The 26,292-nt window shown below is 46.7% G+C and overlaps 1 protein-coding gene across 1 annotated transcript in view; it reads right to left on the bottom strand.

The window, feature by feature from the left end:
- PDE4B (phosphodiesterase 4B) overlaps positions 1 to 25,821 on the bottom strand; it is a 157,676-nt gene extending 131,855 nt beyond the window's left edge. The window contains exons 1-2 of the mRNA XM_066192994.1: positions 25,714 to 25,821; positions 23,755 to 24,053 (exon numbers count right to left, since the gene is read on the bottom strand). Of these exons, the coding sequence (XP_066049091.1) occupies positions 23,755 to 24,053; positions 25,714 to 25,755 (341 nt within the window). The 5' untranslated portion in view covers positions 25,756 to 25,821. The remainder of the gene's footprint in view (positions 1 to 23,754; positions 24,054 to 25,713) is intronic.
- Positions 25,822 to 26,292: the final 471 nt, after the last annotated feature.

Here is a 26,292-nt window from a genome sequence, read left to right as displayed (position 1 = left end):
AAAGCTTTTGGAAAGGGAGTATGCAGAAAATCCTAGGGAAAAACCAAAACCGGGAGAAAAGGAGATTCGGAGGGATCTTCTGGCTCTGCACAACTCCCTGCCAGGAGGGGACAGCCGGGGGGACGGACTCTGCTCCCGGGGAACAGGGACAGGAGGAGAGGGAACGGCCTTGGTTGGATATCCAGGTAATTTTTTCATGGAAAGGTCCATGATCCATCAGAAAAGGTTCCCCCAGGGCAGTGGAGGAGACGGCCTGGAGCAAGCTGGGATGGTGGAAGGCGTCCCTGCCCACGGCAGGGGGTGGGTGGGATGATTTTTAAGGTCCCCCTCATCCCAAACAACTCTGATTTTACCATTCCACGACCCCCTGATCCCTGCGGAACCCCTGAGGCGACGCCGGACAATCCGAGTAAAACACTGGGATTATTCAGAACCGAAAACTTAAAAAAAAAACAAATCAAAAACCCCCCGAAAAGGATGAAGGAATGTCGAGATCTGCAGCGAAGCCAACCCACAGTGCCTGAAAGATGACAAACCGGGAATGCGTCTGCCACAGTCTGTCACGGCAAGCCCAGGAGGAGCCAAGAGCACATCCCGAAAACGCAGAGCCCGAACGTGGGAAGTGCACGTCCCAAAAACACACAGCCCAAACGTGGGGATGCCGCCACGAGGGAAGTTCCACACAGCAACGCTTCCAGCAAAGCCAAAGCCAGAAGGAAAACCTCCCGGAGAAACCCTTTCGCCACCGAAAACGTCGCTTCGGTTGAGCCCACGTGTGAGGGTTGGAGGCCAGGGGTTCTCCAGCCACCACGGATCCACTGGGAATGTTTATTCCTCGGAGATTTGGACACTGCAAACCTTATTTAAGACTTATTTAAAGGCATTAAAAGCTATTTAAAGGTCGTGAAACTCCAGAAATAAATTCTCTGAGAAGGGATCTGCTCGCTTCCTCTCTCCCCTTCCCAGGGAATGGCTGAATGCATCCGACTCCAATTATCAATCCAAGGATCTGTTGTATTTCGCCGGGATTTCGAACAGCTGGCCACTATTTCATCACCATCTTTTCCCCCATATGCGGCTGGGGGATGAAGGAAGTTGCTCCTTTCTGTTTTCCATGGATTCAGCCAGGGCTGGGAGCCAACTTCCCTGGAGAGAGCAGATGTAGGGAAGGCACAGCTGGTTCTGCGGTTGTCGTGTGGGCTTGTTTGTCTCCTCCTCACCTCCGTGTCCTTCACAATCCCTCCTCCAAGTGCTGAGGAATTCTCCTCGGAGATGGAGACAGATGGGAGAACACACTCAGCTGAGAAAAAGTGAGGAACCCTCTGGTTTTCCCCCTCCCCATCCTTTTCCCTTCTCCCTTCAGTTTGTTTCTCCTGGAACTTTCCGAGGAGAAAAGCGGCGTGTCCAACCCCAGCCCCAGCCTGGAAGCAGCAGAATCATCCTGGTTTTTTGGGGTTTTTTTTTCCCAGACTGGGAAAAGAAGCTGGAAATCACATCAACAGAGGGTGAGAAACACAAGCAGAGCACAGCTCACCAAAGCCCAGCCAAGGGTGTTCCCAGCACTGCGATACGGGAATGCATCCTGCTAAATACGGAGAGGAGTGGGAACGGCTCCAGCGGCACATCCTGAGAAATCCCAGAATCACCGAGGCTGGGAAAGACCTCTGAGGTCACCCAGCACGAGTGACGGACTCTGGGGTTGTGTCAAAAGCAGGAATCAGCTCCTCCAGGCCAAAGCCTGGGAGAAGGTGGCCAGGAGAGCTCGGGTTTGGGATCCTGGAGTGTCAGCGCTGGGCAGGGCCACCTCAGCAGGGCGGGACACGCAGGGCAGGGCACAGGGAGACACCAGGAGCACCCGGGCTCCTCCTCCAGCACCAAACCTCCAGAGAAATTCATGGATCTCATCAATTCCAGGGAGACACCAGGAGCACCTGAGCTCCTCCTCCAGCACCAAACCTCCAGAGAAATTCATGGATCACATCAATTCCTGGGACCCACCAGGAGCATCTGAGCTCCTCCACAACCACCAAACCTCCAAAGAAATTCATGGATCTCATCAATTCCAGGGACCCAGCAGTAGCACCTGAGCTCCCCTACAACCACCAGAGAAATTCATGGATCTCATCAATTCCATGGAGCCACTAGGAGCATCTGAACTCCTCCTCCACCACCAAACCTCCAGAGAAATTCATGGATCTCATCAATTCCACCACCACCAAACCACCAGAGAAATTCATGGATCTTATCCATTTCAGGGACCCACCAGGAGCATCTGAGCTCCTCGACCACCATGAAACCATCGGAGAAATTCATGGATCTCATCAATTCCACCACCACCAAACCACCAGAGAAATTCATGGGTCTCATCAATTCCTGGGACCCACCAGGAGCACCTGAGCTCCTCCACCAGCATCTGAGCTCCGGAGAAATTCATGGATCTCATCAATTCCACCAGCACCAAACCACTGGAGAAATTCATGGATCTCATCAATTCCAGGGAGCCACCAGGAGCACCTGAGCTCATCCACCACCACCAAACCTCCAGAAAAATTAATGGATTTTATCTATTCCAGGGAGCCACCAGGAGCATCTGAGCTCCTCGACCACCATGAAACCACTGGAGAAATTCTCGGCTCTCATCAGTTCCCCCTCTCCTCAGCAATTCCAGCTAAAAACTCTCCAAAACTCCACCATTCTCCAGCGCCATTCCATTGAATTCTTTCCCATCGGGCTCCACGATCACAGAACAAAACCCGACACCACAGCTTGACCATTTCCATTCGCCTCCACGAGATTTTGCAGCTTCCGGGAATTCAAGAGCTCCGTTGTTACTCATCGGGCTTGGAAAAAATCTCAGCTGGATTGTGCCGTCTTTTTTAACTCCCCGAATCCCTCCACGGGAGGTTGGTGTGCCATGAAAACAGAGCACGTTTGCCAAAAAAAAAATAAAATAAAATAAAATAAAAAGAGTATAAAATCAAATTATTTCTATTTGACATTACAGTTTGAAAAGCAAATTGCTGGCTGTGTTTTAGCCGCACTGAGGGATAACCAAGAGAAGAAGCAGAGCAAAACTTCCTGAGATGTAATTTCTGCCCTGTCCTGTATTTCTTTCAGCCACGAGGTAATTATTAATTTATTTCAAGCTAAATGTCGATGGATTCGGGAAAAAATCCGCAAAAAAACTTAATTAAGGAAAGATAATCAACGTCAAAATGTAGAAATCCCTTCCTTAAAACCTCACCAGAGCCCGGACAAATAAAAACTGACTAAATGATTTAGGCTGGAGAAACATCCACGGAATTCCAGGATGGTTTGGGTTCAAAGGGATTTTAAATCTCATCCCGTTCCCATGGGCGGGGACACCTCCCACTATCCCAGGTTTCTCCAAGTTCCTTGAGGAACTATTTACAATTTTGAGGTTAAATCCAGCAAAACAAAGGACCCTGTGCTATAAACTGCAGAGAGCGTTTGGAAAACACGGAATTTTGGGATCTTCCAAGCCATTGGTGGGAAGGACCATGCTATGGGGGTAAAATGGATGACTTCAAGTCCTTGCTTGGCAAAACATGAGATGGAAGAGGCGTAAAAATCCAAGATATTTTTAAAATGATTCCTTTGGAATCCTCAGGGTGTGGCTGGGGTGAGGGAGAGCAGATTGTGGGATGTGGAATGGGAACGGGCTGGGATTTGGCTGGCGGGAGAAAGAGCTGAGGATCACCTCCAGGAGATGCTGCTCCCTCTCCAGTCACCCCGAAGGAAACTCGCCACGTCCAAAATTTCCATGGCTTCTGCCTCCCTTCCTTCCTTCCCACAAAATCCCCCCAAAATGCACCAAGGAGTACGAAGGGAATTATCAAAGCTCATGGAATTCCGGGCTCTCCGAGGCAAAACTGGAGAGATGCAGGACGGGAATGAGCCTGGTGGATTCTGGCGGAGGAGAATCCCAAATCTCCCGAGGTTTTGTGCTGTTCTCTCACGGGAATGAGGCATTTGGAGGTGGGCTCCAGGGTTTGGAGCAGGCAGGGATGGAGGTCACCGTGGTGACGTGCGGATCGGGGCCGGTGGGAACGGCCTTTCCCTGAGGAAAAGAATCATTTGGATCACGCAAACACTTGAATCGTGGCCTTATTCTTTTAAAAAAAAACAAAACTCAACATTCGCTTTTCTATTTTTTTTTTTTTCTGGGAGCAGCCTGCGGTGACACAGATTCCATCAGCACCAGCAGGAGAAGGAAATTGCCATGTGCTGACAGAGAAGCAGGAAAACACCTGGAAAAGGCCATTGTTTCAAAGGGAAAGAGGAGCGAGGGAAGGCAGAAATCCGAAAACAAGAAAAAGGAGCCCAAGGTTCCTCAAACAACGGCACCAACGCGGTGAACAGGCTGATTTCCCACTCCCCGAGCGAGGAAGTGCCCTGGTTAGGAGGCTGGAAAAGTTACAGATCCCATAAAATCCGAGGTGGATGAATCCCCTGCCTTGGCACTGCTGGTATTTACTTTTATCCCCCTTTATTCCCAGCTATTCCTGAGGCAATTCCTTCCCTCCCCAGCTCCCACAAAGGGCACCTTACGTAAGTGACATTTGGCTGGGCACAGGTGAGGCTGCTCCATGTCCTGCATCCCAAAATTCCCAAAATTTCCCCAGCACGTCCAGGGGCTCAGCTGGACCCCTCAGCACACAGGGAACACCCCCCAGACACTCCAAGGAAATGCTGGAGCACAGGGAAACATGGAAAATGGGAATATTTGGAATTCAGTTAAGCTGGCTTGGGTGTGTGGTTTGTGTTGAGGGTGTGCTCACACACTCAAACACTCTCGGAGCCTTGGAAGAGATTTGAAAAACCACTTCTGAGAGTGATTTTCTTAATTCCCACATTTCTTTCTTTCTTATCTAAGCTTAAAACACTTCCAAACCACCTGATGTTAAAATCTTCTAAAAACTGAGTGGAAAACCTTCCCTGTTTTTTTCCTCCATTCAGAGAGATCTCACCTCCTTTCCAAGTTGATCCAAGTTCCATTCATAAATGAAATATCTGAATTCTTTTTCTTTTTTTTTTTTTACCAAACAACACAGATGCTGAGTCTGGTCCCACTGTGCTCCCCTAATTCCCAGCTGGACCATCCTTTCCCTCATTTCTCTGGACTGGCTGCTGGGATCAGACGAGCTCCACGACAGATGTCGCAGGGAATTAATGTGAAATGACCCCAAACACCGGCGACTCCAAGCAATTAAAATCCCCCAAGAACGCTCCGGAGCTGCTACAGCAGCTTGAGGCTGTTATTACTGCTCGGATTTAAGTTAAAAACAAACAACCAACAACAACAACAACAAACCCACCCAAAACAAACAAATACAAAAAAAAAAACCAACAGGAAATCTTCCGGATTCCAGAATTCTAAAGGAATGGGAATGTGATGGATTTATGGCTGTGTCAGGAGGGATTAAAAAATCCACATTACTCCAAGTTTTCTGGTTCAATCCCCACACTCAACTGGTGCGTGTTTGGGGATTTAAAAGGTGGATCCCGCAAAGCACATCCAGAGGAAATTTAGGAAATGAACCAGGGGGATCCTCACGGATTTTCCTGGATTTTTATTTGACTTTTTGACGGTTGTTGATGGTTTTAAGCAGGATGAGTGACCCTCGGAGGCAGCCCCAATCACTGTAATGGCACTCAAATCGACTGTTCGGGGTTAGAGATTCGTGGGGATGGGAAAGAAACCTCTCAGCCAGGATTCCCTTGGAAAAAAAAGTGGAAAAGAGGGAGATTTGTAGCCAGCAAAAACCGTCTCAAAGCCTTTTCTAGGATTTAAGTCTGAGAGTGCCCTGCTCGAATCACCCTGAGCTGGGAGAGTGAAGGAAAAGACGTGACCTGAAGGCTCTGAGATGAATTCCTGGGCTCGGAGACGTGTTCTGAGATGAATTCATGGGTCCTGGGGTGAATTCATGGGCTCAGAAAAGTGTTCTGAAATGAATTCACAGGTCCTGAAATGAACTGATGGGCTGGGAGATGAGTCCCTGCCTTCTGATGGGAATTCACAGGCTCTGGAATGAATTGACGGGCTCTGAAATGAATTCCTGGGTTCTGAAATGAATTCACGGATTCTGAAAAGAAATGATGGGCTCTGAAATGAATTCCTGGGTTCTAAAAACGTGCTCCAAGATGAATTCCTGGGCTCTGGGATGAATTCCTGGGTTCTGTCATGAATTCACGAGCGCTGAAATTACACCATCGGTTCTGAAACGAGCTAACGGGCTACGAAATAAATTCACAGATGGGGAAATGAATTCCCGGGCTCTGCAATGAGGAATTGCCGGGCTCTGCAATGAAGAATTCCCGGGCTCGGCAATGAATTCCCGGGCTCGGCAATGAATTCCCGGGCTCTCGCACACGAGCACAGGGCGCCGGGGAAAGTTGCCGGCTGCTGCCTTTGTTCCCGGGAATAAAGGGCTGGATTTCTCCCGGAGAACGGCGCCCGAACACGCCAGCGGCGGAGGCCCCGCACGAACCATCATCCCCCGCCCGCTTTTCTCCGCTCCATTCGCCCACGAACGACCCGCGCTCCTTCTCCCCGTTACAAACCCACAGCTCCGCCGCTTTAAAACCCGGTTTTAAACCCAGTTTAAACCCGGGCGCGGGCTTACCATGTGTGTGCCACCGTGAAGCGACGGCGCTGGCGGATGCTTTTATTCACCAGCAACTTTCTGAAGAAGCAGGGAGAGTTCCTGGGCGAGCTGCGAGGAGAAATCTTTGGCGACGTGGGTCTGTTCCCGGGCAGCTTGGGCAGCTCCAGCTCCAGGTGCATCTGCTCCTTGAAAGTCCTGATGTAAACCTCGGCCTCGGGAGTGGCGATTTCCCGGGAAGGATCCCTGGCCGTCATCGCTGCCAGGAGCTCAGGGACGAGCACGGGCGAGCATCCCCCGAGCCCCGGCGCTGGCAACGCGGAGCCGTCCCCCCCCAAATCCACCCAAACCCACGGCGGAAGGATGCCGCAAAGCCCCGGCGCTCCCAGCGCCTTTATTCTTCTCCCGGGGAAGACGCTGGCCGGGCTGCTGCTGTGGCCGCTGGTGAAAAACCCAGCACGCTCGGCTTCAGCATCCGCGAAAAGCGCCGGGATTTTTTAGGGATCGGCTCCGGGAATCCCGCAGCCCGCTGGGCTCGGGGCTTTCATTGAGAATTAGTTTTGCCCGCACGGCGGTGGCTCCACCCAAGGCGCGCTCATTGGCTCGGGGGTATTTTGACAAGAGGGCTCCGTCCTGCCCTCTTGGCATTCCCAGGGAATTTTAGGGACCTGTCCGACATCCCGATATTGCTCCCCGGCTCTGAGAGCTCTGAGAGCGGAGATGAAGGCGGAAAGGGAGTGAAAACAAAGGCAAGGGATTCTATTCCGCAGGAACAAAGCCTGCGGGAGGAATTCCCGCTCCCTGGAAAGGCTCCGCCGTCCTGGGATGCAGAGCCAAAGATAAAAACCTCTGCCAAATCAAAGCACGGGGGAGCCGGCAGCTCCCTCCCCAGTTAATTCCAGTGGGTTTTAGAGTCTGTGTATTTCAAGCAGAAAAAGAAAAAAAAAAAAAAAAAAAAAAGCGCCCAGGAATTTTATCATGGATGTAAACGCCGTGAAAGCAATTTCTGCTTTTCCAAGGATAAAAAGCGACGCCGAGATGGGGAAGTTAAAGACAAGGAGCTGAGTGTGAGAGCACAATAAATCCCTGAGGGAGGGAGGGGCATCTTTTAACAGGGTCAGAATGAGGCGACCAAAGCCGCAAAGGCAATGAATGCTTGTGGAGGAGGCGTCAGGCAGAGGAAAGCGCTCGGGTTGCTCAGCGCAGGCATCGATTACACGGCAAATCCCTCCCCATTCCAGTGGCTTTTCCGTCAGATATCCCAAAACACTTGACAGGAACAGCAGCGTGCCTTCCTCAGCTTCCAGCAAAGCCTCATCCCGGAGAACTTCCCTTCAGAGGAGAGCCCAGACATCCCACCCAACCCGCCCTGGGCCCTATTCCCAGTTATCAAAAACCAAAATAAACCGAAATATCTGCCCAAGCCTCCCTTAAGGGCACTGGAACTGCAGTGGGATTTAACCCTGAGAGGTTCAGGCAGCAGCAGAACGGGAATATTGGAGGATTCAGGAATTTTGATGTGGTAGGCTGGGATCTGTTACTGCACCAACAGGCAGGGGGAGATAAAGGGGAACCTGGGGGCTGAAGGGGGAGTCAAATCCACACAAATGCTTTGGAGCTGGAATTCCCAACAGAAATAAAAAATGGAATTCCCAACTGAAATAAAAAATGGAATTCCAAACAGAAATAAAAATGGAATTCCAAACAGAAATAAAAAATGGAATTCCTAACAGAAATAAAAATGGAATTCCTAACAGAAATAAAAATGGAATTCCAAACAGAAATAAAAGTGGAATTCCAAACAGAAATAAAAGTGGAATTCCAAACAGAAATAAAAAATGGAATTCCTAACAGAAATAAAAATGGAATTCCTAACAGAAATAAAAAATGGAATTCCCACTAGAAATAAAAAATGGAATTCCTAGCAGAAAAAAAAAAATGGAATTCCCACTAGAAATAAGAAATGGAATTCCAAGCAGAAATGAAAACGAACTTTCTAACTCAAAGGGGATATGGGAGGGGGTTTGTGAGGATACATCTGGTATTGGAGAAATTTCCATGCCTTTTCCTGAAGCTTTTCCAGGGGCAGGGAGAACGGAAGGGAAATCACATTTTAAGAGCAATCAAAGCATTTTCCAGCGTGTCCATTAGGGAAACGCTTCCCATCATTCGGCCACCCGTAAATCAGTAATGAGCCGGCAGCCCCAGAGCCTGGCCAAGGCCCCGTGGTGAGATGGGCAGGGAAACTCCAGAGGATGGAGCTGATGAGGAGGGAGAGGAGCCCGGGGGAGGAAGAGAGGCTCCACTCCCTTGGGAAAGCGGGAGGAGAGGGAAGACAAAGTGTCACCCATGCAGGGAGCTGGAATGCAGGAGCTTCTCCAGGCTGAGGTTGTTTGGAGCACTTTGAGAGCTGATCCTGAGCACAGCAGATTTTTTTTTTCCAACACCTTCCAGCTCCTGGTGGCAATGGATCCACACTTCCCGGATAAAATTCCCTGGGGAAGGTCCCAGCAGAGCTCTCCTGGAGTTCCAGCTCCCACCCCTCACGATTCTGGTGTTCTCCACACACACACAGGACCCTGCAGCCAACATCTCCCAGTTCTCCAGGGATTTACAGCTTGGAATTGTGGCCAGACACGGTGCTTGGCTCCGGGATGAGCCAAGAGGAGGTGACAACCAGACACTGGAGCAGGTGACAACCAGACACCGGAGCTGGAAATCTGGCAGGAAAGGTGGGATCTGAAAATCCTGGCAGGAATTCCCTGTGTCTGCAGGGAATAGAGAGCACCCAGGGCACTCAGAGCTGCTGGGGGATTCGTGGAATCCTGGAACGGGTTGGGTGGGAAGGGAACTTAAACCTCATCCAGTGCCACGGCAGGGACACTTCCACCGTGCCAGGCTGCTCCAGCCTGGCCTCGGGCACTGCCAGGGATCCAGGGGCAGCCACAGCAAATCTGGGAATTCCATCCCAGCCTCTCCCCACCCGCCCAGGGAACAATTCCTTCCCAATATCCCATCTTCTCCTCTGGGAAGCCATTCCCTGTGTCCTGTCCCTCCCTCCCTTGTCCCCAGTCCCTGTGCAGCTCTCCTGGAGCCCCTTCAGGCCCTGCCAGGGGCTCGGAGCTCTCCCTGGAGCTTCTCCTCTCCAGGTGAGCGCCCCCAGCTCTCCCAGCCCGGCTCCAGAGGGGCTCCAGCCCTGCAGCAGCTCCGGGGATTCCTCTGGAATCTCTCCAGCAGCTCCAGGTCCTGCTGCAGTTGGAGCCCAGGGCTGGGGCAGCTCTGCAGGTGGGGCCTCACCTGGGAGGTCTCACCCAGCATCACTCCCAACCCTCCCAGGGCTGTTTTCCACCTGTTCATCCCAAGCCTGGATTGAGCCTGGGAGCGCAGGGCCAGGTTTACAAATGGAAATGATTCCCAGGCAAATCCCTGTTCCCTGAAAACCTCGGGAACGCCCCAGGCCTGCACTGATCCGTCCATCACCAGGGATTATTGTCTGCAGCCCAGGGTAACGATTCCACCGGAAAAGGGATCAGAAAAATGAAGGAATCGTTGAGGAGGCGGAAAAGACGATTGAAGGGAAGCGCCCGGCAGGAGAATGAGACCACTTGGAAGAGAAAGGAAACAATTAAGGAAACTTTCTGAAGTTTGAACTGCATTTGGGCGAGATTCCATCCCCGCTTCCCAGCTCAACTGAAGAGCCTGGAAGCGCTGAAAGTTTTAATACGTTCGATTAAAATAACTGAAAGGGTGGGAAACAACATTTCCAAGCCTGCAACTCCTCATCGAAAGCTGATCCTGAGTGCGCCGAGAGCAATTGCTAAGCAACAAGAACACATCTTGGGGGTTTGTTTTTTTTTTCTTTAGCAGCACCAGTATTTACCTGTTCCCAAGTCCTGCCAGGCAGGATGGAGCAAAACAGCAGGGAAAAGGGAATCGTGCAGTGTCCTGCACGCTCCAGGAGCAAAGGAAAAGCTTCCAGGCGACTTCTCACTGCGCTCCCAGCCAGAGGAATTGGAAAGCTCTTCCTCAGAGCACATTTAGATGAAAACAGTCAGGAATTCCCCCCTCTCTCGCTGCAGCCACCGCTCCATCCATCCCAAGGGCATCCCAAAAAGATTCCATCGACCCCACAGCAAATTAATTAGAGGAATTATTTCAAGGGGTTGTGCTTTGCTGGTGCTGCTTGGGCTTCTTTTTCCAAGCGAGGAAACTCCGGGGGGAAACGTATTTTTAATCGAGTACAAAATCCTTTTCCTTTCCCGAAATCCTGGCTGATAGAATTCCCTCTTTCACAGCGAAAAAATAAAATCTTTATTAATCTCCCAAACGATCTGGAAATTAAGATTATTCTTCATAAAACATAAAGCCCAGACCCTCTCTGTGTGTTTTAATCGCTGTTCGGTAACTTGTTGTTCAATCCATGGAATATCCCCGTGCTCAGGAGCTGTTCCTGAACTAGTTCTGGAATTACACACACAGCAGGGTTTCCTTGGCTTAAATCAAGCCCGGGATTGGGAATGGCAGGAGAGATGGACAATTCCAGAACATTTATTAAAGCTGAGGATGCACCAGGGAAAGATTCAAACCCTTAAAATCCCTTTTAGACTAAAATTACACCACATTTGATGGGGAAGGAAAACAAACCCAGTATTAGGCCGGGACACGATGGAATTTCACAGCGCTGTCCCTACTTCAGGTGGATTTCTGCCAAACGGGTTGGGAAAGGATCCATGATGGATTTCCAGGAGTGAAATTCCAGGAGCCAACCAGCTCCATTAGCTCTGGGAGAGAGGAACACGAGCCTGAAGAGGAGGCAGGGCAACCAGCCAAAGCACATTCCCAGTAGGAAACAAATGGAAAAGAGGAATGTCTGGCTCTGGAAAATGCGATTTTGAGGGAAAGCAAACCAAGCTAAGGCAGGAAAAAAAAATTAAACAAACCATAAAACAACAACTTTTTCTTGGACTAAACCAACACAGTGACTGGAGAGAAATATAAAAATCTAAAAAAAAAAAAAAAAAACAAAGAGGGAATGAGAAGGAATGAGAGAGTGGAAAAGACGGGAATTGTCATTTGTACTGGAAAATAACAGGGCTACAGAGCCAGCAGCAGCGCAGGGAATAAATCTGCAGTGGGAAATGTCACAGCAGTGACAGGGATGTGATCCTCAGCTCAGCCCCTGAGGCGGCAGCCGCGGCTGCCAGGATGAGCCAGCGCCGGGAACAAATCACAGCAAGCCCGGGAATGGGAGACAGGCAGAGATCAAGGGAAAGGAATCAGAGAGAGAGAGAAATGTCAGGAGCGAGACAGGGAAAACATCAAGGAACTGGAAACGAGGGAAGGGAAGCGGCCGGGAAAAGAGATGCCAGGGAATGGGGCGGGAATGTGGAAGTGGATTAGATTGTCAGGATGAGGAATGACGGGCAGTGGGAGCAGTGGCGGAGGGGAAGGAGAGGAGAAGGTGGAGGGGATGGGGAAAGGAAAGCCGGCAGCAGAAAAGCTGGAGGGCATTCCCAGGAAATGCAAAGCTGCAGGGAAGGATGTGCTGGTGGCACAGAAGTGGAACCTTTGCAGGGATGGAGCAGCTCTGGAGACACAGCGTGGAATGGAGGAAGAGGGAGAAGAAAGGAGAGGAGCGGGGAAGGGACTGACATGAGAGGAAATGACCCAAAATCGAATTTATTTTTTCCCGTATTTCCCTTCCATCACATCCAAGAGATGCCCTGTGTCCATCCCACTGGAGACTGCCACTAATTCCATCAGGGGCAGACCAGCCCTAGTTAATTCCACTCCATCCTAGTGCCGGTTTTATTTTAACTCCCTCAGAGTGGCAGCAAATCCGCTGCTAGGCTCGACTTAAACACCCCACTGGCGTTTTAACCACCCCACCCACCTCGGGGGGGTTAAAACGGTGATTCCACCTGAAAACCAGGAATTCACCACCGGAATTGGAGCTGCACTGGATCAGCCACACCCCCGTGCCAGACAGGAAAGCAAAGCCTCCCTTCCAGAACATCCCTGAAATCCCTTTCAACCCAAAGCAGTCCGGAATTTTATATCATAAAAAAAAAAATCTTCAACCATCCCTTGATCATCTCTTTTGAACAGAAGGCTGAACAAAATCCCAGGAAAAATCTTTCCAGCCCCAAAAGCAGAAGGTTTCATGGTGTTCAGCTGGTCGGTTTTTGAGGGAAAAAAAATAAAATCCCCCCCTCCAAAAAAAACCACCTGCCTTTGCATCTGCTGCCTCACAGGCTGAGCTGCTAAAAGACGGCTCCATCCACCACAGAAAACTGGAAATTACATGTTTAAGGGTTTTCCTTCTCCTTCCCTGAACGTTTCCTGCTGCATGAGAAACAGGAATCCATCCCTAATTACAGGTTTGCATGACAAATTCCCCACGTTTGAGAGGCAAAAAGAAAAAAATTAATAACAATCCACTGTTATTTGGATTCCTGTTGGGAGAGGAGGTTGTTTTATATTTAGGAGTTTAAAAATTATCCAGTCTGGGTTTTTAATCCCACAGATTTGGGGCCGCTGGAATTTTTGGGAAGGGAATTTGTGGTTGGGAAACGACAAAAAAACTGAACAAAGCTGCCCAAAAACTGAGCAAAACCAACCAAAAACTGAACAAAACCAACCAAAAACTGAGCAAAACCAACCAAAAACTGAGCAAAACCGACCAAATCCTGAACAAAACCAACCAAGAACTGAACAAAATCAACCAAAAACTGAGCAAAACCAACCAAAAACTGAACAAAACCAACCAAAAACTGAGCAAAACCAACCAAAAACTGAACAAAACCGACCAAATCCTGAATAAGACCAACCAAGAACTGAACAAAATCAACCAAAAACTGAGCAAAACCAACCAAAAACTGAACAAAACCGACCAAATCCTGAATAAGACCAACCAAGAACTGAACAAAATCAACCAAAAACTGAGCAAAACCAACCAAAAACTGAACAAAACCAACCAAAAACTGAGCAAAACCAACCAAAAACTGAACAAAACCGACCAAATCCTGAATAAGACCAACCAAGAACTGAACAAAATCAACCAAAAACTGAGCAAAACCAACCAAAAACTGAACAAAACCGACCAAATCCTGAATAAGACCAACCAAGAACTGAACAAAATCAACCAAAAACTGAGCAAAACCAACCAAAAACTGAACAAAACCGACCAAATCCTGAACAAAACCAACCAAGAACTGAACAAAATCAACCAAAAACGGAACAAAAACAACAAAAAACTGAACTAAACCAACCAAAAAACTGAACAAGAGCAACCAAAAACTGAACAAAACCAATCAAAAAACGGAACCAACCAAAAACTGAACAAAACCAACCAAAAAACTGAACTAAACCAACCAAAAAACGGAACCAACCAAAACTTGAACTAAACCAACCAAAAAACTGAACAAAACCAACCAAAAAACTGAACTAAACCAACCAAATCCTGAACAAGACCAACTCAAAACTGAACAAAACCAACCAAAAAACGGAACCAACCAAAAGCTGAAGTAAACCAACCAAAAGCTGAACTAAACCGAACGTTTTCCTGTATTAAAACACCCAGAATCTCAACAAGGCCAAGAAAGCCCAGAGTAACTCCCAGATCAGTCCCAAAAAACCCAATTTCCCACCTTTAGGAAACATTCCCCGGGCGTGTGGAGCGGCTGGATGCTCCTCTGCTGACCCTGAATTAATTAATCCCGACGTCAGGCAGGCCCTGCCTCTCTCTGAGCTGAGCTTTCCAAGGTGTTCCCTGGCGCAGGAACAACTATTTGCCTTCAGAACGCGCACGAAGGATTTGGCAACAACAGCAAAACGTGGTGCCTTTCCCTCCCCGTTTGTCCTAAACTGGGTTTGGAACAGTTTTTTTTTTTTTTCCCCCACAAAACACGATTTATCTGCCAGAAAAAAAAATACAATTTCTTTTTTTTTTTTTTTTTTTTTTTTTCCCTTTTCTTCCAGGTATTTCTGCTGTTCCCTCCTAGTAACTGGGAACCAACTGATATTTATAAATTCATTATAAATTTATATCCTTTTCGACTTTTATTGTCAAATTATATAAGCCACCGGGGCGTGATGTAAGGAGGGAAATTTGCTTAGCAACTTGGGATTGTGCCTGGTTTATTCCCAGAGAACACTGAGATGCCTTCTATATATCCAGAGTGAGTAATCCCATATGTCAGAGCAATCTGTGTTAATTGTGATTGTTTCCCCATTTCACGGCTAGAGATTACAAATAATTCCAGGGGATATTTGCGACGTATTACCAAAACAATTCCGTTTATTCCTCGCGGGCAGAGCGCTCCAGGGTGACTCCAGAGAAGGGAGAAGTTGATGGAAAAAACCTGAAAATTTCCTGTATTCTGCTGAGAAAAGGCTTTGTGTTAATACAGAGACGGAGCCGGGAAAACTCCTCCATGGAAAGGGGTTTTCCAGCCCAGGGCAGTGGTGGAATCTCCATTCCCGGAGGGATTTCAAAGCTGTGTGGATGTGACACTTGGATGGATTTGATGACCTCAGAAGCTTTTCCAACCTAAACAATCCCATGATTTTTTAATACAACAACAACAAACCCCAAATACTTCTCTGTCACTTCTTGATACTTCCAAATAATCTCATGGATCTAATCCACGCACCCACTTTGCTTGGCCACTTTTGCATCCTGCTATGAATTCCCATGGAAAACAGCCCAAAATAAAGGGACCAAAAGGAATCCTGGAGCACCTTCCTCTTCCTTGCCACAAAAGGATTGAAATCATCTTCACGAGCCGACAAATTTCTCTGATATTGGTCCCACACTGGCTGAGGAACAGAAAATCCCACCATTAATCCAAAGTTTTTGCATTTTCCTCCTGCTTTTCCAGGCTTTTGGTTGGTTTACAGAACATAATTCCAGTTCCATTCCAGTTATTTTGATTTCTTTGTGCCTCGGATCATCTCCCCCTCGGGTTAACCAGAATCAGGTTTAGAGGGTGGATTTTTTTTTTTTTTTACAGCTATTTTTTTTCCCCTAAGGAATTCCAGGGAAAAACTCCCAACATTCCCTGTCCAACACCTCCAGCTTTGCCAGTGCCTCATGTTTTAGAGCTGGGAAAGAGCAGGATTTGCTCCGTGGTCAGAATTCCCAGAACGCTTTGTCCTTTAATTAAAGGAATAAATCCACAGGCAGAAATCCTCGAGAGCAGCTCGGTGCCACTGCCAATGAAAACAGGGTCAGCGAGGAGGACGACAAGTAAATCAAACATTCCATGATTTTTTTTTTTAAGGGATAAAAAGTCTCCAGTGGTGGATAAAAAAGCCTGTGGAGCTGCAGTGGCTGAGGGACAATCCTGCATTCCCAACCCTCTGGTTATTCCAGTGACATTCCCAGTGTTGTCCAGGCCTCTGTCCAAAACATTCCAGCAGGGAATCGCCAACAGAAGTAAATCTGGAAATATTTCAGGTGTGGATACTGGAAACACATCGGGGAAGGTCCAAAAGCATCAGAGCCCCCCAGGTGGAGAGGGACCATGAGGAATTTGGGAAACTGAGGGAGAAACTTGGCCACAAGTGTTTACAAATGGGATTTATTTGGTGAGTTTGGCTTGGGGAATCACAAAATCACGGAATCACAGGATCATTAAGGTTGGGAAAGAAGTTTAGGAGCAGCAAGTCCAACCCTCAGCCAGCACCACCTCCATGTCCACCACTGACCATGTCCCTAGGTGTTACGAACCAAAAACTGAGCAAAAATAACCAAAACCTGAACAAAAATAACCAAATTCTGAACTAAAATAACCAAAAACTGAACAAAACCAACCAAATTCTGAACTAAAATAACCAAAAACTGAACAAAACCAACCAAATTCTGAACTAAAATAACCAAAAACTGAACAAAACCAAGCAAAAAATGAACAAAACCAACCAAATCCTGAACAAAACCAATGAAAAACCGAACTAAAACAATGAAAAACTGAATGAAATTAATGACAAACTGAACAAAACCAATCAACAACTCAACAATGAAAAACTGAACAGAACAACCAAATCCTGAACAAAAGCAACCAAAAATGGAACAAAAGGAGCCAAAAACTGAACAAAAGGAACCAAAAACTGAATAAAATGAAGCAAAACCTGAACAAAACCAACCAAATCCTGAACAAAAGGAACCAGAAACCGAACAAAATCAACCAAATCCTGAACAAAAGCAACCAAAAACTGAACAAAAACTGAACAAAACCAACCAAGTCCTGAACAGAACCAACCAAATCCTGAAAAAGGCAACCAAATCCTGAACAAAAGGAACCAGAAACTGAACAAAATCAACCAAGTCCTGAACAAAACCAACCAAAAACTGAACAAAAACTGAACAAAACCAACCAAATCCTGAAAAAAGCAGCCAAAACCTGAACAAAACCAACCAAAACCTGAACAAGACCAACCAAATCCTCAAGAAAACCAACCAAATCCTGAACAAAACCAACCAAAAACTAAACAAAACCAACCAAATCCTGAAAAAAGCAGCCAAATCCTGAAGAAAACAACCAAATCCTGAACAAAACCAACCAAATCCTGAAAAAAAGCAACCAAAACCTGAACAAGACCAACCAAAACCTGAAAAAGGCAACCAAAACCTGAACAAGACCAACCAAAACCTGAACAAAACCAACCAAATCCGGAACAAGACCAACCAAACACTGAACAAAACCAACCAAAACCTGAACAAGACCAACCAAATCCTGAAAAAGGCAACCAAAACCTGAACAAGACCAACCAAAACCTGAACAAGACCAACCAAATCCTGAACAAGACCAACCAAACACCGACCAAAGCCAATGCAAAGATGGAAGGGCGGCAGATTTGTGTTGGGAGGGCCCCGAGAGCTCAGCTCCCTCCAACCGCCCAGCCCTGGACACTCCAGGGATGAAGGTCCCGGAGCAGCAGCTGAGCTCCAGCAGGTCCTGCAGGTGCCAACAAACGGGCTCTGCTCTTTCCTCGGAGATGAGTTATCATTAGTCAGAAAATCCTGTCAACCTCCCGTCTGATTCAGCTTTTCCATCAACTCCCATTTCCATCATTTCCATTTATTTTCTCTTCCAGCGAGGGGGAAGTTTGAAGAAAATATTTCAGAAGCTTCGTTGTCTTCTGCTGATTAACAGTGACTCATTTCTCCCCCTTTTCCACACACATCCCAAGCTGTCTTTTTGCACTCAGCGTTGAGGTGTGTAATTAAAATTGAATCATTAAAAGCCTTTTTTTTTTCCTTTATTTTTTTTTTTTTTTGTGTGTGTGTGCGCGCTTCTGTTTTCAACCACTTTTATCTCCAGGCAAAACCTCCAAACTTCCAGGCTCGTCCCTAATGAAATGATTGGGATCACCTTGCGATTCGCACAGAAAAGGGGGGATGTTGTTTGGAGTATTTCCCAGTAAGACTCAATAAAGGGAAAGGGATGAAAAGATTAGGTGGTATCAACGAAATAAAAGCTGCGGACAAAAAGGCATTTTGAAATCACCGTAATTTTAATTCCTGACCTATGATTAATCCATCTCAAAAATTCTTCTGGGTAACTACACCTCGTATTAATCATCGTTCTTTTTATTTAGAGCTCCGAGAAAACATAAGAATGAAGGTTTTTTCGACGCCGCGAGAGCTTCAGGAAGGGATGGCAGCAGCCAAAAATCTAACTATAGGCAGACCAAACACTTCTCTGGGTGTTTCGAGCAGAGTCAAGTCAGACGGAGCAAAATTACCTTTTCTTCCCCAGGTTTTTTGGGATAGGTTGGCGTTTGGAATGACACAGCAGCTGTGACCTTGGGATCTTCGGCCTGCCCAGGGTTTTTTTTTTGGATAGAAAGGATTTTTGGGGTTTATTTTGACGGAAGGTCTCCGGGGTTTGGGGTGGGATGTCAGATGTGACACCTCAAAGCCCCGAGTGCCTCACGCCGCCGTGGTTTGGGTTTATTGCTGTGACTGAGCCCGGGTTCCACACGGGAATAACCCCAATCCAATCACGGATATTCCCCGGGGGAGCACTCCAGAATATTGGGAATAACCCCAATCCAATCACGGATATTCCCTGGGGGAGCACTCCAGAATATTGGGAATAACCCCATTCCAATCACGGATATTCCCTGGGGGAGCACTCCAGAATACTGGCAATAACCCCATTCTAATCACGGATATTCCCCGGGGGAGCACTCCAGAATATTGGGAATAACCCCAATCCAATCACGGATATTCCCTGGGGGAGCACTCCAGAATATTGGGAATAACCCCATTCCAATCACGGATATTCCCTGGGGGAGCACTCCAGAATATTGGGAATAACCCCATTCTAATCATGGATATTCCCTGGGGGAGCACTCCAGAATATTTGGAATAACCCCATCCCAACCAAGGATATTCCCTGGGGGAACACCACAAAATATTGGGAATAACCCCATCCCAACCAGGCCAGGAATGTGGGATAATCCCTGTGGGAACACCCCACAACATTGGGAATAACCCCATCCCAACCAAGGACACTCCCTGTGGGAACACTCCAAAATATTGGGAATAACTCCATCCCAACCCTGCCAGGAATGTGGGATAATCCCTGTGGGAACACCTCACAACATGAGGAAACACCAAATTTCATGGGAGTCGTTTCCCTAAATTCTCCATCGCCATTTCCTCCTCCAGGTCCCTGTGAGGAGATGAAATGGCGGCAACGAGGCCAACAAATCCAAGGAATTTCCTCTTCCCACACCCATCCGGGGATTTCAAACGGATTTAAACTCTAATTTTGCTGATCCACCTGCAGACAACCCAGGGGCTCTCATCTCCCAACAGCATTCCCAGCTTTTCCCGGTTTTTTGAGGGATCTCAGCTCTCCAAGATTCCCCCCAAATCCCGAGTTCATTCCCAGGAAAAATGCTCTGAACAGACCAGGAAATATTTCCAGCGACTGAAAAGAAAATCCCAGAGCAGAAAATCCTTCAGGGCCGCTCCCAGATTTCCCCAAGACATCTCGGAGACATCGTTGGGAAACTCTGGAAAAATCCCAGGAATCCCGAGTTTCAGGATGAAATTTCCACAGGCATTTCCCAGGAGCAGCAAGGAATAATTAAAACCTCATTTCCCCCGCAGATTACGGGATGTTGTGAGGAACGTCACTGACCTCCTTTTCCAAGGTAAGGGAATGCCCCCCGGAAAAGCGGAGCAGGGTTTTGAAATCCAGGCAGGATGTTCAAGCAGAATAATTGATCCTGCTCATTAGCACAAAAAACAAACCCAAACAAACCTGATGGGATTGATGGAAATTCTCCGTGGTTTGAACCAGGAGATGTCCATTCTGCGATTTAAATAATTTTAATTATCAGTATGAAAATTAAAACCCTTGTCTTTAAGTAATTTTTTTTTTCCTTCAGGTTTTTTATTTTTCACACCACATGGGATGCCGGCTCATCTCTTTCTTTTTTTTTTTTTTTTTCCCTATTCCAAGCTTGCAGCACATTCCTTCAGTTCTTATCTCCTGGAATTTGAGATTACCTAAGAAATAAAACTCCGGTTTCTCAGGGTATCATCACAAGGTCTAGAACAGCATTGAAAAAAAAAACCAAACAAAAAAAACCCAAAAGGAAATTAAAAAAAGAAACCAAAACATCATCTCCTCCTGAATTTCTGGGATTCATCCTACGATTCCTGTCAAATCTTCCCGAATATCTCCTTTCGCCCCTGGGATATGGAAGGAGTTCCAGCCTCGGGTTTCCCAGCCTGATTCCAGCTTTGTTATCCTTAATTCTCCGTGCAAATCTCATCCCCTTTATCATCCCAACTTCCCTTATCTACCCCTCAATTAATCCCCACTTATCTAGCCCTCAATTCATTCCCGTTCGATCAACCCCTCTAATTAATTCCCATCTGACCAACCCCTCAATTAATTCCCGACAGCTCCCCGCGGAGGACGAGCCGGCTCTGCCTGAAGTCAGAATTCCCGAGGAAGGTTCGGAGTAACCCCAAATCATCCCGAATTTCGGTCTGATTTCGCTTCTAACGGTTTTAATTGTAGCCGGTTTTAATTTGCTGCCCGTCACCACCATCTGGAGAACAACGTGGGTACTACAGGAGTAGAGAGTGAGGAGATTTATCCCGAATTCCAGGAAGGTTTCCAGGCGGATGTGGGGGGATAGGAGCGATCCCTTCATGTTTTCCTTACAGATTCTCGTCTTCGGGTTCCCCCCAACAAAAAAAAAGTCACAAATGAGGGATAACAAGGCAGAAAATCTGTGTTTTAATAAGTATCCATGAAATGAAGTATTATTGATCAAATTAAGTATTTATTGCCACATCCTAAATATTTACCGGCCTCTCTAACCCCTAAAACAAGTGCATTCCAACATTTAATATCAAAGCAGACCAACTCCTCGTGGAATTCTTAAAGCCTTGGTGTCCTCACTCCGTGGGATTCACCATAAATCCCGGTTTTGTTTCAACATCAATATTTGCTGCAAAAACCCTTCAAAATATCCGAATATTCCCCCCACACCTGAGGGGAACGTGGAGAAATGGTGGGAATGAGCGGCCAGATGCCAAATCTAAACCAGGAGATGCTAAGGAGGAAAAAAAAAATTGGGAAAAAAACCTCTTTTGGATGCTCCGAGTGTAGCTACGAATTTATTCTTCACACGCTCACTCCTCCCTCCTGCCTGGATTTCTTATCACAAAGCTGGAGTTAGAAAATACGGAGCAGGATTGGGGGAAACATTGGAACAACTTGGATGAAAATAGGGACAAAAATTGTGGAAAAGGAGCTTGGAAGGTTTCTGCACTCAGACTGTCACCTGAAGATCTCTATCCCATGTCCCTGCTGCCTTGCAGGGTCCATAAAAACTGTTTTGTGGGAATATTCCCTTCGTTTTCCACAAAACATATAATTACACCACAGCTGGTTTGGGATCTGCCTCCCTTGGTTTTCTGGCTGTCTCCAGAAACATCTTCCCTGTTTTATCCTCTATTTTTTTTCCTTCAAATCCTCGATTAATTTGGTTTTTGGATCACTAATAAGCAAATCCATGATCTTCATCAACCTTAACATTCCATGATTCCGTGGCCGTGCTCCCTGAGAGGGTGGGAGGAATTCCATAGGGAAGAACTGCCTGGAATGGGACAGAGCTCAATGCTAACCTGGTCCAGAACCTCTCAATGCCTAAAACTTCAATAAAAAACGGGAATTCTAAGCCCAGATTTTGTAGGATCGGCTGATGTAAGTGGTCAGGGAGGTGAGGATTAAAACTGAAATAAAAAACGGGAATTTTAAGCCCAGTTTTTGTAGGATCGGCTGATGTAAGTGGTCAGGGAGGTGAGGATTAAAACTGAAATAAAAAATGGGAATTTTAAACCCAGTTTTTGTAGGATCGGCTGATGTAAGTGGTCAGGGAGTTGAGGAGGATGCAGAAAGAGGAGCTGGGACAGAGTTGCACCCCAGTCACACCAGCAACTCCCAGTTCCTGCGGAAAACCGGGAATTTCAGGGCACTGCGGAAACAGCAACAAGCTGAGCAGAGCTGTCACACAGCGCCCCAGGAAAATCCACATGCACGGATCCCGCTGGCTGGGAGAGAGGAGCAGCGATGCCCTCTTGTGTTCCAAGGGATAAATCCAGGATATAAACCCACGGCAATTCCCTGCTTTTCTCCCAAACCATGGACAGAGGCGCATTCCAAGCCCGGGAATGCAAATCCCTGCCCCCACAAAAGGGAACATTCACACAAAATGCCCGCAAAGGTGAACCGACCCTTTTATCCCCCAAATTCCCAAGCCATTAAACTGAGGGAACTCATTTGGTTCCATTTTTCCCAGCAATGAAAAACCTGGACAAAAGCTCCTGCAATTCCTCTATCTCAGCTCTTCCAGGGCAGCTTAGAAATCCTATTTTTCAGCAGGAAAACACTTTCCAAAGGACTTGAACAAATGGATTTGGGATGGCCTCTAGAGCTGTTCAAATGGGAAGTGCTGAGCTTGACAGAAACCCGCATTCCAGCTTGGAATAATGATGGGAACACGAGCAGACGGAGCCAAGAGAGGGAAGTGTAGAATCTAAAACCAATCCTAAACCCAAGTGCGAGCACAGAATGTAAGGTGCGATGAACATAACCTCAGTATTCCCAGGAAAAGCAGGAGTGGATTCTGCCAGGAAATCCCGTTCCAGCACAGGAACACCCAAGGCTTTGCCCTCCTCCTCTCCCCCTGGATTAACTCCCTTGTTTTGGCACTCGACACCAGTTCCAAGTTTGGATCTCCCCTCGGAGCAGCCCCCTTGTAATCGGCTCTCGGGTGGATTCTTTGGGATTGAGCTCGAGCTTATGGGATCCTCTGCAGTTGTACAAACGCAGAGGGTGCTGAGGTCAACAGAAACCCAGATTCCAGCTGGGAAGAACGATGGGAACAGGAACCAGCAAATGTAACTGAGAGCGGAGCATTGACAAACTAGAGCCTAAAACTGATTCTAAACCCGAAGCTGAGAGCACAGAATTCAAGGCCACCTCAATATTTCTCTGACAAGCAGGACGCACATCCTGATTTTGCCATGAAATCCAAATCCAGCACAGGAAAACTCTCCCCTCCCTCTGGATTAATTCCCTTGTTTGGGCGCTTCACCCCAGTTCCAATTCTGGGGTTCACCTCGGAGCGTTCCCCGTGTACTCTGATTTTTTTCTTGGGGATTTATCCCAAGCTTAACTTTAGATCCCGGTGGGGTTTTTCCAAGCCAGGGGGTTTAGATCCCCCGGGGTTTTTCCTTCCAAAAGGAAAACGTCCTTTTCCTCAATCCCATGTGGGAGAGTTCAGCACCATCCTGGACTCGCCCGGGTGCAAAGTCAGGAACACAAATCTTCTGGTTGACACCGGAATCAGAAATTTCAAGAGAGGTTTTTAACAGAGTAGAATTTCAAAAAACCATAAATATAATTTGTTTTATGAACTTATATCCGTGATACAACAACTGATAGAGGTCGATTAATCAGATTAATATATATAGGATGATTAGATGCGTGCTTATAATAAAAAAAAGAAGGGAAAAAAGCCAAATTGAGGCCAGAAAATGAACGAGTGAACGAATTAACGACCAGAAGCAGAACCGCGGGAGACTCACCAGTCGTGGTAGGTGGTGATGGCGATGCTGGGAGGCGGCAGCAGGGGCAGGGTGGTGGGTCTGCACACCGTGTCCCTGTCGGGTGTCCTGCTGTCCCTGTCGGGTGTCCTGCTGTCCCTGTCGGGTGTCCTGCTGTCCCTGTCGGGTGTCCTGGCCCTCTCGGTCTGCCGCTGGGCCAGCGGGGGCAGCTGCAGGTTCCCCGAGCAGCACCGGCGGCCCCTCCACAGGTCGATGCCCAGGGCGTGGCTGGAGGTGCTGTAGGATTTGCTGAGCCCACATTCCAGGTAATCCAGGGAGTTCTGCAAACAGAGAGGACGCTGAGGTTCCCGCATCCCAGAAACGAAGGATTTCCTCCATGAGGAGAAACCGCACCCAGTTCTCCTGGCAGGAATATCCCACAACTCCAGAACTCAATTCTGCAGAGAATTTCCTCCATGAGGGTAAAACACACTGGATTCTCCAGCCACAGCTATCCCAGGAGAATTCCATCATTCTGCAAACAAAGGATTTCTTCCATGAGGATAAGCCACACTCGATTTTTCAGCCAGAACTATCCCAGGAGGTGAGAACTGCACAACTCCACAACTAAATCCTGCAAACAAATTATTTCCTCCATGAGGATAAACCACACTCGATTCTCCAGCCACAACTACCCCACAAGTCCAGAACTCAATTCTACAAACAAAGGATTTCCTCCACAACAATAAACCACACTCGATTCTCCAGCCAGAATGATCCCAAGAGAAGAGAATTCCGCAAGTCCGGAACGAAATTCTACAAGCAAATTATCTCCTCCATGAGGGTAAAACACAATTCTCCAGCCAGAACTATCCCAGGAGAATTCCACAACTCCAAAATTAAATTCTGCAAACAAATGATTTCCTCTCCCTGAGGATAAACCACACTCGATTCTCCAGCCAGAACCATCCCAAGAGAATTCCACAATTCTGCAAAAGGATTTCTTCCGTGAGGATAAACCACACCCAGTTCTCAAGCCACAACTATCTCAGGAGATGAGGACTCCACAACTTCAGAAGGAAATTCTACAAACAAATTATTTCCTCCATGAGGGTAAAACACAATTCTCCAGCCAGAACTATCCCAGGAGAAGAGAATTCCACAACCCCAGAACAGCCCGACTGCTCTGCATTTTTTATTTTGTCATCACCAATGCCCTTGAGAATTCCCACCCTGGTGAGTGGTGCTTCGTTATCAGAGGATCCCAGAGTCATTGAGGGCAGGAAAGACCTCCAAGGTCATTGAGTTCATGGAGCTGTGCAAAACTTGGGATAAGAGTGGGAAACCACGTTTATTTCTTTATTGGACAGGTGCTCCAGGATACCCAGACCCTTATTTTCCACCCTTTTCCCACACATTCCCAGTGATTTCTCATTTTTTGGGAGCCCTAGGACAAAGCAGCCAAGGAAGGCTTCAGGACATCATTCCAAACAGAGACAATTCCCCAGGAAATGGGAGCTGGAGTTTAATTATTAGGGAATTATGAGGATTCTTAGGGAATTATGAGGATTATTAGGCTAATACTGAAATAAAAAATGCATCATCACAGCAGGTGTTGAGCTGTTGAAACACTGAGATATTTACACATTAAAAAAGTGGGATCCAGAGCAAATATTCCATAAATCCCAGCAACATTCCCAGCTCCCTGCCCACACTACACTGCAAAAAAACCCCCCAAAAACCCCAAAAAACCCTTGGATAAAACTCCCCCAAACCTTTCCCAGGGCTCGAGTTATTCGATTTTTAATGTGCAGCTCTTATTTTCTGCTCCTCATCTAAAAATCCTCCAAGATTATCTGCCAGCAACCAAAGCCAAAGCAGTCTGTATTTACCAGAGGAGACAAAATCAGCTTTTTTCCAGCTCGTTTTCACAAGGTGAAGAAAAAAAAAGGAAAAGGAAAAGAAAAACGAGGGAAAAATAAACCTTCAGCAGGAACTCACCTCGTCCGCAGTCACTGTCACGACACTTCTGCTCTTCTTCATTATTGCGAGTCAAGTGCAGCCCAGGATAAAGAAAAACTTCTGGTAAACGGAATTCCTTCAGAGGGGCAACCTGAGAGGGAAAAAAAACCCCAAAGTTATGTATTTTCATTCATGATCACATATAAGTTATGCGTTTCTATAATTATATTTAAATGTATGGTATATGATTATGTATGTAAATTAGATACAATTATATATTGCTTATACATAAAAAATTCCATGTGGCTGTGTGAATATGTATGCATTATTAACAGAGAATTACAGATAATACATTCTAGAATTAGGTATAGAAATTTATAATGACTTATACAGAATTATTTGTAAATCCTATGTTCATATATTCCAACATATTATGTTATTTATTATGATATAATATATACAATAATATACAATGATAGATGATAATAATATATATAATATAATATAATATAATATAATATAATATAATATAATATAATATTATATTATATTATATTATATTATATTATATTATATTATATTATATTATATTATATTATTTATATGTTACTATATTGT

The sequence above is a fragment of the Chamaea fasciata genome, unplaced genomic scaffold (genome assembly GCF_029207755.1).
Source record: "Chamaea fasciata isolate MVZ Bird 193981 ecotype frontalis unplaced genomic scaffold, bChaFas1.0.hap1 SCAF_10, whole genome shotgun sequence".
NCBI classification, from domain to species: Eukaryota; Metazoa; Chordata; class Aves; order Passeriformes; family Sylviidae; genus Chamaea; species Chamaea fasciata.
This window is presented reverse-complemented; position numbering and strand designations above follow the sequence as displayed.